General features: G+C 34.7%; 1 protein-coding gene across 8 annotated transcripts in view; it reads left to right on the top strand.

Annotated features, from left to right (window-relative positions):
* Positions 1–15,932, top strand: part of THOC2 (THO complex subunit 2) — a 128,241-nt gene that overhangs the window by 103,517 nt on the left and 8,792 nt on the right. For 2 of the 8 annotated variants that reach the window (XM_037154129.2, XM_037154128.2), the window contains exons 24-38: positions 621–762; positions 1,210–1,367; positions 2,523–2,651; positions 3,493–3,624; positions 3,710–3,894; positions 4,310–4,488; positions 4,738–4,840; positions 5,469–5,899; positions 6,102–6,160; positions 7,657–7,692; positions 12,156–12,293; positions 12,637–12,706; positions 12,789–12,946; positions 14,646–14,722; positions 15,195–15,234. In XM_037154129.2, the coding sequence (XP_037010024.2) occupies positions 621–762; positions 1,210–1,367; positions 2,523–2,651; positions 3,493–3,624; positions 3,710–3,894; positions 4,310–4,488; positions 4,738–4,840; positions 5,469–5,899; positions 6,102–6,160; positions 7,657–7,692; positions 12,156–12,293; positions 12,637–12,706; positions 12,789–12,946; positions 14,646–14,722; positions 15,195–15,216 (2,019 nt within the window). In that variant the 3' untranslated portion in view covers positions 15,217–15,234. Of the gene's footprint in view, positions 1–620; positions 763–1,209; positions 1,368–2,522; positions 2,652–3,492; positions 3,625–3,709; positions 3,895–4,309; positions 4,489–4,737; positions 4,841–5,468; positions 5,900–6,101; positions 6,694–7,575; positions 7,693–12,155; positions 12,294–12,636; positions 12,707–12,788; positions 12,947–14,645; positions 14,775–15,188; positions 15,235–15,932 lie in introns of those variants that run through there. The other 6 variants (XM_053662328.1, XM_053662327.1, XM_037154127.2 and 3 more) reach the window with 5 other exon arrangements.

Genomic DNA, 15,932 nt, shown 5'->3' with positions numbered 1-15,932 from the left:
AGAAACATCGATTGGTTACCTCTCAGATGTGCCTGACTAGGGATTGAACTTGCACCTCAGCATGTGCCCTTTCAGTTTATGGGATAACGCTCCAGCCAACTGAGCCACAACAGCCAGGGCGAGGGTTATTTTAGATTTCCTAGGATGGACTTGATAATGGTAAAAATACTACTTTAGAAAAATTACTCATGAGAGCAGTATGAGAGATGGATTTGATAGGGGAAGGGACTAACATTAGGCTAGAGATTAGGCGGGTGTGGCTTTTTGGGTAATTCATTGTGATGTGCTGAGAGGGAGACTATGGTGGAGGTTGTGGGAATGCACAAGACTTGTAAGCAATTGGGATATTGTAATGAAGGAGAAGGCAGAGTCAAAGGTGACTCTGTCCCTCAGAATAAAAGCACCAGTGTTGTGAAGATCCTATTTTGGTGTACAAAGACTGGATGACTTTGTCTCGAATTTGTTAAATGAAGGTGAAAGCACATCTGAGTAGAATACTAAGCACCCCTGTTGAAGTAATGAATGCAGAATATCAGCATGTATCTTTTTGAAATTTTTAATTAAAAGAAAAGGAGGTAATGTACCTGTAGTCAGTAAAGTATCTAACTTACACTTTGTAGCCTCCAAATAAAAAGAAAAAAGAGAAGGAGCGCTGTACTGCCCTTCAGGACAAACTTCTTGAAGAAGAAAAGAAACAGATGGAACATGTACAGCGAGTTCTACAGAGACTGAAACTGGAAAAGGACAACTGGCTTTTAGCAAGTATGTTGTTGAAATTGTTACATTCCTGCTACTGCTAAATTACAAAAGCAAACCTTTATAACTGGAGGTGTTGAAGTGTATTATGTTTGATTTCACCTCTGTTCACTATACTGTTCTTTGGTTACTCATTGATGCAGAGTCAACATTACATGTTCACTGGTGGAACTGATTTAGTTTGCTGGTGAAATTGATTAGCTTATAACTACAGTTGGCAGCTATCATTCCACTTTTTTGTATAAAATCATATTTCTAGAGAAATTATAAATAGGAAAGTGTCCACAGAGTTAAAATGAAAGTCTTATTCCAGGCATGCCCCTTTCGTTACATATTATAAATAGTTTGTGGTTTTATAGCATTTGGTACATTATAGTTAATATGTTGTCCTGTTTAGTGGTCTTGAGGCACTTGAGGAAGAAGTTTCCACTTAATGTATTCTCTTATTTTTAGAATCTACCAAAAATGAGACCATCACAAAATTTCTACAGCTGTGTATATTTCCTCGATGTATTTTTTCAGCGATTGATGCTGTCTACTGTGCTCGTTTTGTTGAACTGGTACACCAGCAGAAAACTCCAAATTTTTCCACACTTCTTTGTTATGATCGAGTAAGTCTGTTTTATTGCAATCCTTTAAAAAGTCACTCTTTTTTTTCTCAATCCTTCTACTTTATGACCCCCAGAGCTGTCCTCCGTTCTCTATCTGAGTCTCTATCAGTCACCACTATTTTGTGGTGATTGTGGAGGGGGGAGGGATGAGTGGAGGCAGTAGAGGATATGGGGGGGGGTAAATGGCAGTGGAAAAAAAACAATAAAAATGAATTTTTTAAAAAAGTCTCATATAATAAAAATGAACTGTTGAAAAAGAAGTCTTGTGCAAAGATAGCTAAGCATTATGATCTATAGAGCTGTTATTGTGTGTGTAGTTAAAAAGCATGAACTGAAGAACCAAGTTCCTGAACTTGAATCCTAACTCTGCTACTTTCTAGCTACATGATTTTTGATGTTTTTAAACCTCTCTGTGCCTCACTTTTTTTATCTGTAAAATGGGATAATAGTACCTGCGTCATAAGAGTGCTGTGAGGATTAAATGAGTCACTGCACATAAAAGTACTTTGAACAGTGGCTGATAGGTAATAAGCACCTCTAGTTAATCTATTAACTCAACATTTGAGTTCATATGTTTGTCATAATAGGTAGTAGAACTCTTCTCCATTTTTAACCTTCACCCCCTTAAAAACAACAAAAAAAGCTTACACCTTCCCACACACAGAAAAAGCAGGGATGCTTTTCAGTATGGTTACATTCACAGATTTTTGCATTTGGCTTTTTTCTTAATGAATTATTGTATTTTGTGGTTTAAAAAGGAAATACATGTTATAGCATGTTGGCTGCCTGTTTCTAAAAGTTTCTGGCAGCCTCGCCTCTGCTTACTGTCCCCCTAACCCCAGTTATATCTATGGCTAGTCTTTGTTAAAGAGCTTATGATGCCAATAATGATAGCTTTTTCTCTTCTGTCACTATAAATCAACTTTCTTTATAAAAGTTTTGTTGTTGTCATCATTGTTGCCTTATGAATGTGTTGTTTCCTCACAAAAGCCAGTCTTTAAAGGTCTCTGGGATTGTGAATATAAAAGGGGAAGATAGATCTTGACTAAGCTTACTTGTTTAGTTTATTATGACTTGCTATAACATGATCTTTTGATATTTTGAACTAATTTTGACCTCTATTTGTTTTTATTTTTCAAACACTTTTTTCTGTAGGTTTTTTCTGACATAATTTACACAGTTGCAAGCTGTACTGAAAATGAAGCTAGTCGGTATGGGAGATTTCTTTGCTGCATGTTAGAGACTGTAACCAGGTGGCACAGTGACAGAGGTACATATGAAAAGGTATGACTAATAAATATGCTTATATTTTACCCATGCATATAATAACCATTTCTAGTATTCTCTAGGTTATTCGGTTTTAAAAAGGGAAGCTGATCTCTGGACAGGTGGCTCAGTTGGTTGGAGTATTGTCCTATGCATTGGAAGGTTGTGGGTTCAGTCCTTGGTCAGGGCACATGCAGGAGGCAGCTGATCAATGTCTCTCTGTCTCTCTGTCTGTCCCTCCCTCTCCATCCCTCCTCCTACTTTTCTCTCTGAAATAATAAAAAGGAAGCTGAGTTTAAGATACATTTGTAAAAACAGGTTTAAAATTTAAGAGTAATTCATCCATTATTAAAAGTGCTATATATTTTATTATATTTCAAACTGGTAACAATCCAAGTTAATGTTATTGAATAAACTGAACCTTTCTGTGAAACTACCTATCATTCAAATACACATCATGTTTTTTTTTTTTGAAAAGGAAACAAAATGTTTATTTTAATGCTATTCAGGCCTAACGCCTCCACTAAAATATCAAAGTCCTTTAGGGTATACACCTACACCCACACAGCACTCCCTTCTCCCACTGTCCCAACTCCGGGTACCGTAAATCAGGAAAAGAGCACACGTCTGTGTTGCAGGCCGCTGGCACTGTCAGCTGTGTTACTGTGCAGGATCTCGAGTTAATCCAAAGTACTGTGGTACCCTCTCATGGTCCACTGGCAAGAGTTCTTCGTACCCAGTTCCAAATACATATCATGTTTTTACAGAGAATCATTAATCTAGTTTACGTAAGTTTCAGTCTCTGCTATTTGGGGAACAGAATTTTTCTTTAAAAGTAAAAACTTTTTTCCCCTCTTAGGAATGCGGAAATTATCCAGGATTTCTAACTATATTACGGGCAACTGGATTTGATGGTGGAAATAAAGCTGATCAATTAGACTATGAAAATTTTCGACATGTTGTACATAAATGGCATTACAAACTAACCAAGGTAAAAATTTTGTATTTCTCAAAAGTGTTTTTTTCTTTTCATACTTAGACTTTTAGAGTAACACATCTTAAAATGTTTGTTGTAGGCATCAGTGCATTGCCTTGAAACAGGCGAATATACTCATATCAGGAATATCTTGATTGTGCTAACAAAAATACTTCCTTGGTATCCAAAAGTTTTGAATCTGGGTCAAGCTTTGGAAAGAAGAGTGCATAAAATCTGTCAAGAAGAAAAAGAGAAGAGGCCTGATCTATATGCATTGGCTATGGGGTAACACAATTATACTTTAATGTGATTTATGAGACTAGATAACAGAAGGATTCTGAAGACTTTAAAATGTTTTACAGTGTTAAAGTTTATCTTCTGCTTTACTTCAGGAGATTATGGGAGATTATGCGATCATGTTGCCACAGGCTGGTGAGAGTTGTCACTTCTGATTATCAGCTTCCGGTCTATACTGGATGATAGTTTCACAAGTCATATATAATATGTACTGGTTTGGAGGAAATGTAATCTTATCGTCAGTTGGGTTATCAGATCTTCAATAGTGAAAAAGGGCATCTTTAGTTTAAGGATTAGTTTACAGTGAAATTTTAATTTAACTTGCTAATTTTATTCTTTTAAACCCCATGTTTGTGCCTTTTGATTTGTATTTGTATATTTAAACACTTTGTGCGACTTTCAGCTACTCTGGGCAGTTGAAAAGTAAAAAGTCATACATGATACCTGAAAATGAGTTTCATCACAAAGACCCCCCTCCGAGGAATGCAGTTGCCAGTGTACAAAATGGGCCTGGTGGTGGGTCTTCTTCATCGTCAATAGGAAGTGCATCTAAATCTGATGAAAGCAGTGCTGAGGAGAACGGTATGCTTATTTGTAGAAATTTATAAGTGATAAGTTTTGTTTGTACAAACTGAAATGTTTTGTGTCACGTGACAAGTAAAACACTGCCTTATAATTATGTTTTTATTCTATAGGCAGGAGTATGTATGTAACTGTCAAGGATTAATCAGTCCTTTGTTTCTTTCTAGTTAATCTCTAATCATTTTGCAGTGAAATTGTAGTTTACTTACATTTAAGGGCTTGTCAAATAAAATCTTACCTTTATTTCAGATAAATCAAGGGAGAGAGCTCAGTGTGGTGTGAAAGCTGTTAATAAATCTTCTAGTGCCACACCGAAAGGGAATTCAAGCAATGGAAATAGTGGCTCTAACAGGTAGGAACAGTGTACTGTATGTCTGAAGTCTGAATTCTTACATGATTAACCTTATTAGATGTGAGTGGCAAGAGGGTAATAGTTGAATGCTATGGAAGTCCTTTATGCTGGACTTCAACATTTTGATGATACTGTCCTCATGTTTTGTACAATGCTGGTACTGAGTTTCTTTCCCCAGTTGAGATATGCAGGGGAAGGTAGGTGGTGAAGCTAAGAAAATATTTAATATCATTTGCTGTGGACAATCTGGATAAGGATAATTAGCATAAGAGAAGTCTACATTGATTTAGATCAGTGATCCATTCACACGTATAATCCAGTTCCTAACAGTAATGCCCTTGGTTGGCTTGTGGGATAATTTTTGGTTGTTACCTTATAATCCTCAAAATTACTAATACCAAAAAAGGCCTGACATAAACTTGATCATTCTTTTTAACTTGTTCTTCATGAATTTGGCTATTTATTATTTACTGGACAATAAGTCCTTTGTTCTTGTCTAACAGTTGTCCTTTAGTTTTCAAAAGGCAATTCTTAGTTCTATAATTTTTCAAGGCAGTAGGGAACCCTTAATGATTTATAACATGAAGTATATTTTATGACTCTTAAAATCCTATATTTTTTCCTTAAGCAGCAAAACTATTAAAGAAAATGACAAAGAAAAAGGGAAAGATAAAGAAAAGGAGAAAAGAGAAAAGACTCCAGCTACTACTCCAGAGGCCAGGGTACTTGGTAAAGATGGTAAAGAAAAACCGAAGGAAGAGCGGCCAAATAAAGATGAAAAAGCAAGAGAGACGAAGGAAAGAACACCCAAGTCTGACAAAGAGAAGGAAAAGTTCAAGAAGGAAGAAAAAACTAAAGATGAGAAATTCAAGACCGCTGTCTCCAGTGTAGAATCAAAATCAACTCAAGAGAAGGAAAAAGAGAAGGAGCCATCCAGAGAAAGAGATATAGCAAAGGAAATGAAATCAAAGGAAAATGTTAAAGGAGGAGAAAAAACACCAGTTTCTGGGTCCTTGAAGTCACCTGTTCCCCGATCAGATACTACTGAGCCTGAAAGGGGCAAGTTTGCCTTTCTTTTTATTTGTTTACTTTTGGTTGTTATAATGTATAATTGCTTTTTATCTCCTTATTTTAGCATGTTAACTCAGAACTTTACTGGGGGCAATAATGCTTGATGACCTTAAAAGTGGTGATTTTTTGAAGTGTTTGGAAAAAGTGGAAATAATGCCTTATTGTGACTGCTGCTTTTTTCCCCCAACAGAACAAAAACGCCGCAAAATTGATACCCACCCTTCACCATCACATTCCTCAACAGTAAAGGTTAGTATAGCCTGAGGAAGGCAGCGTCCATGTTAGGCTCACCTGTTTGGAATACGTATCCTGACTTCCGTCAAGTCTTGCGCCAAGTATTCACTGGAGCCACTGGAGGTTTCTATGTTGCATTAGAAAATGAATTTTTTACATATTGGTGGACTGATATTTTTTTCCTATTGAGTATTTTTGTAATAAAAATGTTAAAACTTCAAGGACCTAGCACTAATTTTGTATTTTCAAAGTGCAAGAGAAATTTTACCCAGAAGTGCCTCACTGCTTTAAGCAGTCTTTTTGGAGTGCAATGGTAGCTACAAGCAAATGAATCTTTTCAGCAGAATGAAGCCTATTTTTCAGCACAAATGTTGAAGAATGTATAGCACTGAAGACTTCCTGGATGATACAGGATAAACAAGATACCTCTGAATTCATCAAGCTTCTTGATGAGCATCATACCGATGTGTGCCTTCTAAGAAGGAATCTTGAAAGGAGTTCCATTTTAAAGTCTCCTTGGTGATCAGTTCTCCTGTAGTGTATATTCAGTGAGCATGCAGCTTCTGTTGTATCTTCCCTTGGAGGTTTGTTTATACCCATTGGGTTCCCAACAAGTTGAACCTTGCATTACGATAAAAGCAGATGTGGCATCCAATCCTACCACCCAGCAAAGAGAAACCCCAGGCATTCAACTGCAGCACAAAATCGTGGGTGTAGCCTTCTTGAAGACTCAGGGTAGCCATTCCTTGCTCCATATTTAATTTTAATTCTAAAGTCATCTAATTTCATGGAATCTTTGAATTTGCAATACATGAACTTTTAAAACTGTAAGTTAACTAATTCTTTATCAAGAGCACTGTGGTCGAATACCGTAATTTCTTTTTCTTTGTTTTTTAAGTTCTTTACCCCCTTCCCCCCGCCCCCAGGAGGTTTGAGATTCATCATTAGAGGCACTTTGCAAAAAAAAAATTATTCTTTTATAAAATGCATTTTTTTTTGTTTTGTTAATGTAATGCCACTGAGTTTTTTGGGTAGGATAAAGAATGGGCATTATTTTTTATGTTCAAGTCACAGTAAGGTAAAAATCGAAATCTCCCAATTAAAGACAAACTATAAAAACATGATAGTTTTGTTCTTCCACAGTGACCTCCACTATATTAAACTTTTTGTGTAGAAAAAAAAATATTGATTTCTTAAGCTTCTTAACATTACCTAGAGCTTAAGTATGTTGTAATAAAAAAAAATGTGGCATTGAAATTTATTTTTAAATTCTGAGCAGAGTTTTATTTGTTACACTGAGTACACATAATTTAGTTTTTTAACATTACAATTCCATTACATGGTTTTGCTTTTCTTTTTTATTGTTGATATTCATGTAATAGTGACATCACCAAATTTATCTTCACAAGAAGTAGCTGGTTTATTTCCAGGTTACAGCCTTACTTCCCAAAGTTCTTCTGGGTTCTGAGAACTATGCCAGCTCACCTGTCATCTCCATTCATTTTCTACAGGACAGTCTCATCGAACTCAAGGAGTCTTCAGCAAAGGTTTGAGTCTTTTAAAATCATCATGCCTAAGTAAAACAAAAAAATCTTTACTTCATTTATTTAGTAGATAGTTTTGTCCTAGTAAATTCAGCAAGCTAGTACAGTAGCCTTTAAAAATACCTATCACAAACTGAAACAATGGATGACAGTGGTCTCTTTTAATGAGATTGTTATAAAATGTGTGTAATGTGGCAACATTTCTATAATCTCTCCTTGCTTGCTGTGTTATGCATTATCCTTTCATGCTTTAAAAGCTGGAATTTAAGGTTTGCGAAAGACATTGCTGGTTTGTTTTGGAGAAATGGCTTATTTAATTTCTTAAAACAAATCTGTAAGGCTCTTTTCTAACTTTCTTAGACAACCCGAAAGACCAAAAAATAAATTCGATGCATTCACATAATGATTATAAACACTGAGCCCATCTCAATCCATAAGATTCTTTATATTGCCACTGCTGAGCTACCTTTTTGGTGGTTGTGGCATAATATCAAGAAATGTGGTTAATGTAAACTAATATTTTCCTGGAGGGGAATACTCAACTTGATGGTTGTGTTTACATGTCAGTATTTTTGCCTATTACTCTACTTTCTTGAATAGCACTGCTACTAAAAATAATGTCCAGTTTGTATATCTTATTACAGAGTTCATTTCATTATTGTAGTTGAATTGTCCATTGTTCATGTTATTTTGTCTTTATTATTATAAAACTTGTACTCTCCTTTACTTTGATATTCTACTCCGCCTCCTTTTATATATCTGCTAAGTATGATTCCATACTGGTGGACCAGTACAGAATGAAATTTTGAAACCAAGTCAGTTGACAGTACTAACTGCTTTAGATCTATAGCTCTACAATGAAATGTCTGTGGATATTGGGCAAATAAGCATTAATTTTTAACATTTTAGATTAGCCAATATGCTTGTGTCCTGAAATTGTGGCATTGTTTTAGAATCTACTGTATTAATCAAAAGAGCATCAGATGTACTGTGAATGCTTTCTTTTAACGTAAAACTTTTATTGGCTAAATTAAATATGTATTGCAATATAGTAGGTTTTCCTAACCAGTTTGAGATTGTGTATGTCAGTCTTAACCATCAGTGGTTTGTGTGGGCTATTTAAAACTCATGGGTTAACAATGTTACCTTGTGAATATTTATTTCCTGAAACATATACTTTGAAGCAGTTTGAAACCTGCTGTTATAGTTAACTGGATTTTCTAATCAGTGATGAAGATTATGGTTCCTTACATTTGTGAAAGCCTTTTGAAAATAAAACATATGTGAGAGAAACATATGTTATCTCATTTCGTGCTCATTACAGTGCTGTGAGGTAGATAGGGCAGGTGGTAGTGTTTTTTGACAAATAAGGGACTGAAGAAGTTCTTAATCTTTTCCCAGTGGCATATAACTTGTCAGTACCAAAACTTGAACTACAATTAAGGTTTCTCAGGTGTTCTTACCACAATGAAAAAAATTTCAAGAAAAGTTATGTTTACTTGATTCTTAGCACCCATTTTGACAGTAGTTGACAGGGTTCTTGACTCTTTTAGTGTGTTTGTCTTGTTTTTTAAATTATAGTGATTCAGGTCAATCTTCCTACCTCTTTCCTTTTAAAAAAAGGATGCTGACATTTTGGGCATTTAAAATTCAATAGATTTATTCCACAGCCATCCAGAAAATTTTGCTATGGCATATGAATACACTTCTAAAAATGTGACTCATATCACTCCTCAGACCCTTAGTGTTTTAGTATGGTGCCTGGTAATATTATTTGGTGTTTAATAAATATTTGAAAGGAACTCTTAGGCCTTTAGATTTTGATAAAGCATCCAAAGTTTATTGGTTAGCATAGTAGTTGATGTTGCATTTTTATGTTCCTAGGATATTTTAATAGCAATATGAGTGTCTTAGAAAAAATGTTACTGAAGTTTGATCTCTAAAATTGGTGCTTGTATGCACTCATACAGTTCCTGGGGTAGGTTTTACTTTTTAGAGTGCTTGACAAATGTGTCTATTTTTTCTTGCTGTCTTGTCACTTGTACATATAAAATTGTTTCCCTGCTTTAGTTTAACCTTTTAGTTATGTCCTAGGATACTCTTTTTAAAATTAAATTACTTACTATTTTCACTTTCTAATCCATGATAAAACATAATACATGGACTCGGCTTTTTAAATAGGATTAGTTAAAAGGAGAAAAATCTAGCTTAGTATCTACATATTTTGTCAGTTCGCCTTCTATCCCCAATTTCCTATTGGCATATTTCCAGTTTTAGTCAGTTGTGTTTTTACCTAGCAGTCCTATTAGCTGCATTTAACAAAGGTAGAGAATGCTGCTTTTAATTCTGTTCATCATCTTAAAACAAAGATGTACAACCAAACCCAGGCCTACAAGTGAGGCCTTCATTATATATTGTAACCTTAATAATGCCAATGTAGTAGTGTTCTATTAAACAGATTTTGAAGTTAATGACATGAAGTTAATAGGCAATACCTGTCACAAAAAGATTAATATGAAATTCTATGAGTTTACCAGAAAGTAAGTTGCAGAGTTGAGGGACAGTCAAACTGAGATGGCTTCTGAGCCATCCTGGAAGGCTAAGTAGGACTTTAAGAGATTGGGATAAAAGTGAACAACCATTCTGGTAAAGAGAACTCGGAAGGACACAGGGTATTAGGGAGCTGTGGTAGCCACGGCATAAAGTGCATTGGGTGGTCTATAGTAGGATATAATTGTGCAAAGATTCTGAAGAGCTTGTAATACCTAAGCTAAAGAGTATGCATTTTATTCAATAGGTAATGAGAGACTTTGTTTTTGTGGAAGAGAGTATTGTGATCAGAACTATTCTTAGAAGGGTAAAAAGAAGGAATAGAATTGAATACATTTCTAAGCTAAAAATATCTAGGTTTCCCAATTCCTTGCAATACAGAATTCAAGTTAGGCATAGTTAAAAGCTTCATTCTTTGTGTGCGTGTTTCTGTTTGCACTTCAGTGTGCACACAGACACATGCATGCTTATTTGAAACCAAAACCTTTTTTTGTTTGCTTTTATTGGGAGAATTAAGCAGCACTTCCTTTAGAAAAATCTTCTTTGAGTATTGCAGTAATATAGTATTTCCATTGTCTTACCAGTTTCATGAGTAATATTAAGACAGGAATACACCTCATAAATAGAAAATCTTGAAGTGTCATTTAGCATATTATACTCAGTAAGAATACATTTTGCACATACACTTGTATAACTGTTTCTCTTTCTCTTTCTCTTTGTTATTAATGTACATTTTGTCTATTTCAGTTGATATCAACTTTTAAACATTGAAATTTTAAAGAATCTACTTCTGCATTGCTATGGCAGTATTTCTGAGCCAGCTGAGTTGAAAATATTTGGTGGTGTTAAAAATATGTTTCTTTACTTCTCAAACTGATGTTTGTCTTTTTTTCATGTATTCCTTTGAATACTAAAGTATTTCCTTATGTAAAAATGCTTGACTTTTGACTCACTGTTCTTTTAATTCCTAAGGTATATCTAGAATTGTGTAGTTATGTAATGAGTTACATTCAGTGTTCTGCTGCCAAATACTTTTAATGTTTTAAACATAAGCTTGTAGCACAGTTATAAATGCTTTAAGGTTAGGAATTTGATTGCTTCCTTAATAATTTCTTCTATAATGGGTTTCAGTATTTACAACTTGCATAAGTAGAGTTAGCAAATCCTTGATCTTTGGCTGTTTTATTTCCTATGAGCCTTTTGGCAGAGAAAGAATAGGCAGAGGAGAACATTGGTTCATCATTTTTCAGTCTTTGAGGTGTTTCATCATCCTCAGCTGACTATATGGTTTTCTGAGTTATTTAGAACCAGGAAGACAAATTTCACAGTTAGTTGTGATTATTTGACAGAAATTTGGAGTGCTTTTTTGGTAGTGGAGACTATGTTGCCTTTACATTTGTAAAAATGATTTAGGATAATCTATACATGGTATACTCTGAGGCAGAAAAGACTTATTGGTGATGGCTAGGCTTTATTTTATACTTTTCCTCACTGTCATTGATTGCCTATCACTAGATGGTAAAACTATTAAAAATTTCTGTGATTATGTATAGGTTTGTATTTTTTTTTATAGTAGAGAAAGTCTAGTCACTGTTTTTCAAATAAGGGCTCTTGTAATGGTGGTTATAGGTCTTCACAATAGAGCTATAAAAGGAACTGTAGCTTGTGAATTTACTAATGAGTCTCAGTTGAGGCAGGAATGAACTGATAATTTTTATAAGACCAAGAATTGAACTCTTTGCATAATTTGTGCCATGCTCTTTTATTTTACCTCTTAAAATCCAGATGGCTGACCAGTTTTGACTTTGGGTCTACCAACTGTCTACCAATTGTCTTTCATTAAATAAACAATCAAGCAAAATGATACCAGTACTGGAAAACTAATAATCTTTAGTAATGTTGCCTTAATTTAACAGCTCTACCTTAATCATACTCCTTCACCACTGTCCAAGAGTAAGGAGAGAGAAATGGACAAGAAAGATTTGGACAAGTCAAGGGAAAGATCCAGAGAAAGAGAGAAAAAAGATGAAAAGGACAGGAAAGAGCGGAAAAGGGTTTGTAATTTTTTAAAACTAGTTTGGAAAGCTCATTATCATATACAGTAGTATGTATGTTGTCTATTTTTAAAGTACTAGTTTGTTGCATGGCACTGTGTTACTTGGTGTTCTAACTGATCTTTTCACCCTAAAGTGTATTTGAATCTTCTACAGTAATGAGGATCTTCAGCCTAATAATCTCTTCCAGTTCTGCTTGTCTTTCATGCCATTTTACCAAGTGTGTGAAACTACTGCAAATATTCTCCAGTGCTAGTTAGCTGTGCCCTTCTTGTGTAAAAGTAGTACTTTAATACAAAAATACAAACTTTCGATCAATATAGTTCACAATTTTTGGTTCTAGGATCACTCAAACAATGAACGTGAAGTGCTACCGGACTTAACCAAGAGGCGAAAAGAGGAGAATGGAACAAGTAGGTAGACTTATCAGTACTTTTGAAGCAATCATCAAGCTGAATTGGAAATGGCTTTCATGATTCTCTTTTATAATTTTAGTGGCAGTTTCAAAACACAAAAGTGAAAGTCCATGTGAGTCTCCTTATCCGAATGAGAAAGAAAAGGAAAAAAATAAGTCAAAATCTTCAAGCAAAGAAAAAGGCGGTGATTCATTTAAATCTGAAAAGATGGATAAAATCTCCTCCAGTGGCAAAAAGGTAGGAAAACAAAGGAACAGTATACTTTTCTTAGAAAATTAACCCTATGAAACTGTAGCAAATATTGAGGTTCTTTTGAAGTCAAATAGTCTTTTGTTAATTATTTGGCATAGCAAGACAAGACATTAGGTGAGGGAGGGCAGGTTATATGAGGAATTTGAGACAGTTTAGTCCCAAATTACTGGGAGGGCAGAATTAGTTTACCTCTGAAATTCCTTCCCTCTCCCTTCCACTCCCACCTGTTTCTGTTCATTGAATTTCAGCTTTTTTTTTCTCTGCCAACAGTGCTTTTAAATTCTATTTGCTCATGAGATAAAAATACAGTTACATGTATTCTCCGTGATCATTACAATATAATGAAATCAAAATGTTTGTGATTATAAACATTTCTTATAACATTTTCTAATAATCTCATGTGATTGCAACTTACATTTGATTCTCAAATTAAGTGTAGTTTGCATTCTCTTAGTCATGAAGTCAAAAATGTTTTATTGTGATTCTAAACATTTCAATAACATTTTCTCCTAATAATTTTATGTGTTTGCAACTTATATTTGATTCTCAAATTGAGTGTAGTTTGCATTCTCTTAGATACTAATGGATGTTATTCAAAATGCATCTCATGCATCTGATATAAAGTGAGCAAGTCATTACTAAAGTGAAAAGTGGTTACAAAACATGTTATATATTAAAATATATTTTAATCATAAAATAATCATAAAATAAAGTGGCCTTTTGTATCTGGCTCCTTTCACTTTGCATTATGTTTTTGAGATTTTTTTTCCAAGAGTAGCATGAATCAGTGTTTCATTTCTTTATATGGCTACATAATATTTCATGGTATAAATATACCAATTTGTTGACTATTTGTTATTTGATGGACTTTTCTGTTGTTTTCTACCTTTTGACTGTCATGAATAGTGCTACTGCTAATGAACATTGGTGTGCTGCTGTGAAGTATTTATCTTAATTTCTGTTTTAAAATATCTGTGTGAATACCCAGGCATGGAATTCTGAGTATTCACACAATTTCTGGGTTATATGGTTAATGCTATGTTTTACTTTTTGAGGAGCCACCAAACTGTTTTCCACAGTGGCAGCACAGTTCATATTTCCTCCAGCAATGCGTGAGGGTGCCAGTATTTCTCTACATTCTTGGCAACACATTTCTTTATTTTAACTTTAATTTTTATTTTATTAAAATAAAAATTTTAATTTTTAGGATGGATGTAGCCATCCTAGTGGGTGTGAAGAGGCATCTCATTGTGGTTTTGATTTTGCATTTTTTTAATGACTAATGATGTTGAGCATCTTTTCATATGCTTTTTGGCTATTTGTATATCTCCTTTGGAGAAATCTTGATGCTTTGGCCATTTTAATTGGCTTATTTGCTTTTTCTTACTCAGTTATAAGAATTCTTTATATAGTCTGATACTAGGTTTTTATGAGATGTATGATTTGCAAATATTTTCTCCTGAATTCAGTAGGTTGTCTTTTTACTTTCTTGATAGTGTTATTTGATGCGTGAAAGTTTTTACTTTTGATGAAGTCCAATTATTTGTTGTTGCTTGTGCTTTTTGTATCATATTAAATAAATTTTTGAAGAGAAATTTATGACTGATGAGTGATTGAAACGGGATTTTGAGCTGATTTTTTATCTGGTTTTTTCTTTCCCAACTAATTGTACCATTCCTCATAGGAATCCAGGCATGATAAAGAAAAGATAGAAAAGAAAGAGAAACGGGACAGTTCAGGAGGAAAGGAAGAGAAGAAACAATATCCTTTTCATCTTATTGATGCTTTTAATCAGTGAAATGGAAAGCTTTGATACTGTTCATGTTTAGCATTGTACCTTTGTAGTATGTGCTCTAAATGCTTAAGAGCTTCTTAGTTTTTAAATGGTCTCTCCAGTTAATCCTCTCAGATGTATGAAATGTGGAAAGTGGGAGAGTTGGTATATGTTTTTTAACTTCTTTGTTAACTGAGATGGTTTTATGCCACCAAGGAACTTGGAGTCCTTATGGCTGTGTTGTCACTGAGAGGAAGAAAAAGAACAGAGTCCCTTGGGCTGGAAGCATGGGGAATTGAAGGGCAGGCTGCTGCAGCAGACAAGCAGAGCTGGTAGAGCCTGAGACTATCAGGCTGGTCAGAGCCAAAGTAGGTTTATAAGCTAAGGGATTACACTAAAAGATGAGGCACCATTCTCTTTTTTCTCTAGTTTTCCCCTTAATTTGTCATCTACTCATAAGTCCTCGGACAAACACAGATAATGAAGACTTTCAGTCAAGGTGAGTGTTCTCTCACCTCCTTTTCCTTTTAAGAGAAATTTGATAAAACAGGGCCTGATGATGTTGAAGAAACTAGATTCATTTTTTTTGCAAACTACAACTAGAATTTTCACCTAAATATAGTGACTTAGGTCTTTGGGTATAGATGCATAAACAAGATTCACAATTATTTTTAAACTTGCTCATTAGCTGTGCATTTTTCTTGGTACCAGGTTGTATTTAAGAACATCTGGCTTACTCTTCTCCACTCATTTCCATCTTCTCTCGATAATTAATTGCCTTTTTAAAGTGCCTATAGCCTTATAGGTGGTCATGACATCTGCATTTTACAGGTGAAGAAACTGAAACTCTGAAAGGTTAAGCTGAAGAAAGTGACAGAGACTCTAGCTGACGGAGCCAGTGCTTCAACATAGGTCTTGCCCCTTAGTGTTCTGTGTTCTTTCTGCCTTTGCAAGCAGACATGTTATTCAGAGATTTTTGTTTTAAGTTTTTGTTCCTCTTTGTCTTACCACTGCCCACGTTTTGCAAAGCCAGAACATATGGTCTGTTCTTTCAGTTCTGGAATTTAAAATACGCAACTTTGTTTTCAAAGTAGTTTTGCCTTATGTGAGATTCAAAGTGTTTTAACCATCTTAAATAAATTGTATGTGGACAGTAGTCCACTCTCTTCATGGACAGAGTGTTCAGAAGCTAATATA

The sequence above is a fragment of the Artibeus jamaicensis genome, unplaced genomic scaffold, assembly GCF_021234435.1.
Source record: "Artibeus jamaicensis isolate MK-2021 breed Jamaican fruit bat unplaced genomic scaffold, CSHL_Jam_final contig_240, whole genome shotgun sequence".
Classification (NCBI taxonomy): domain Eukaryota; kingdom Metazoa; phylum Chordata; class Mammalia; order Chiroptera; family Phyllostomidae; genus Artibeus; species Artibeus jamaicensis.
This window is presented reverse-complemented; position numbering and strand designations above follow the sequence as displayed.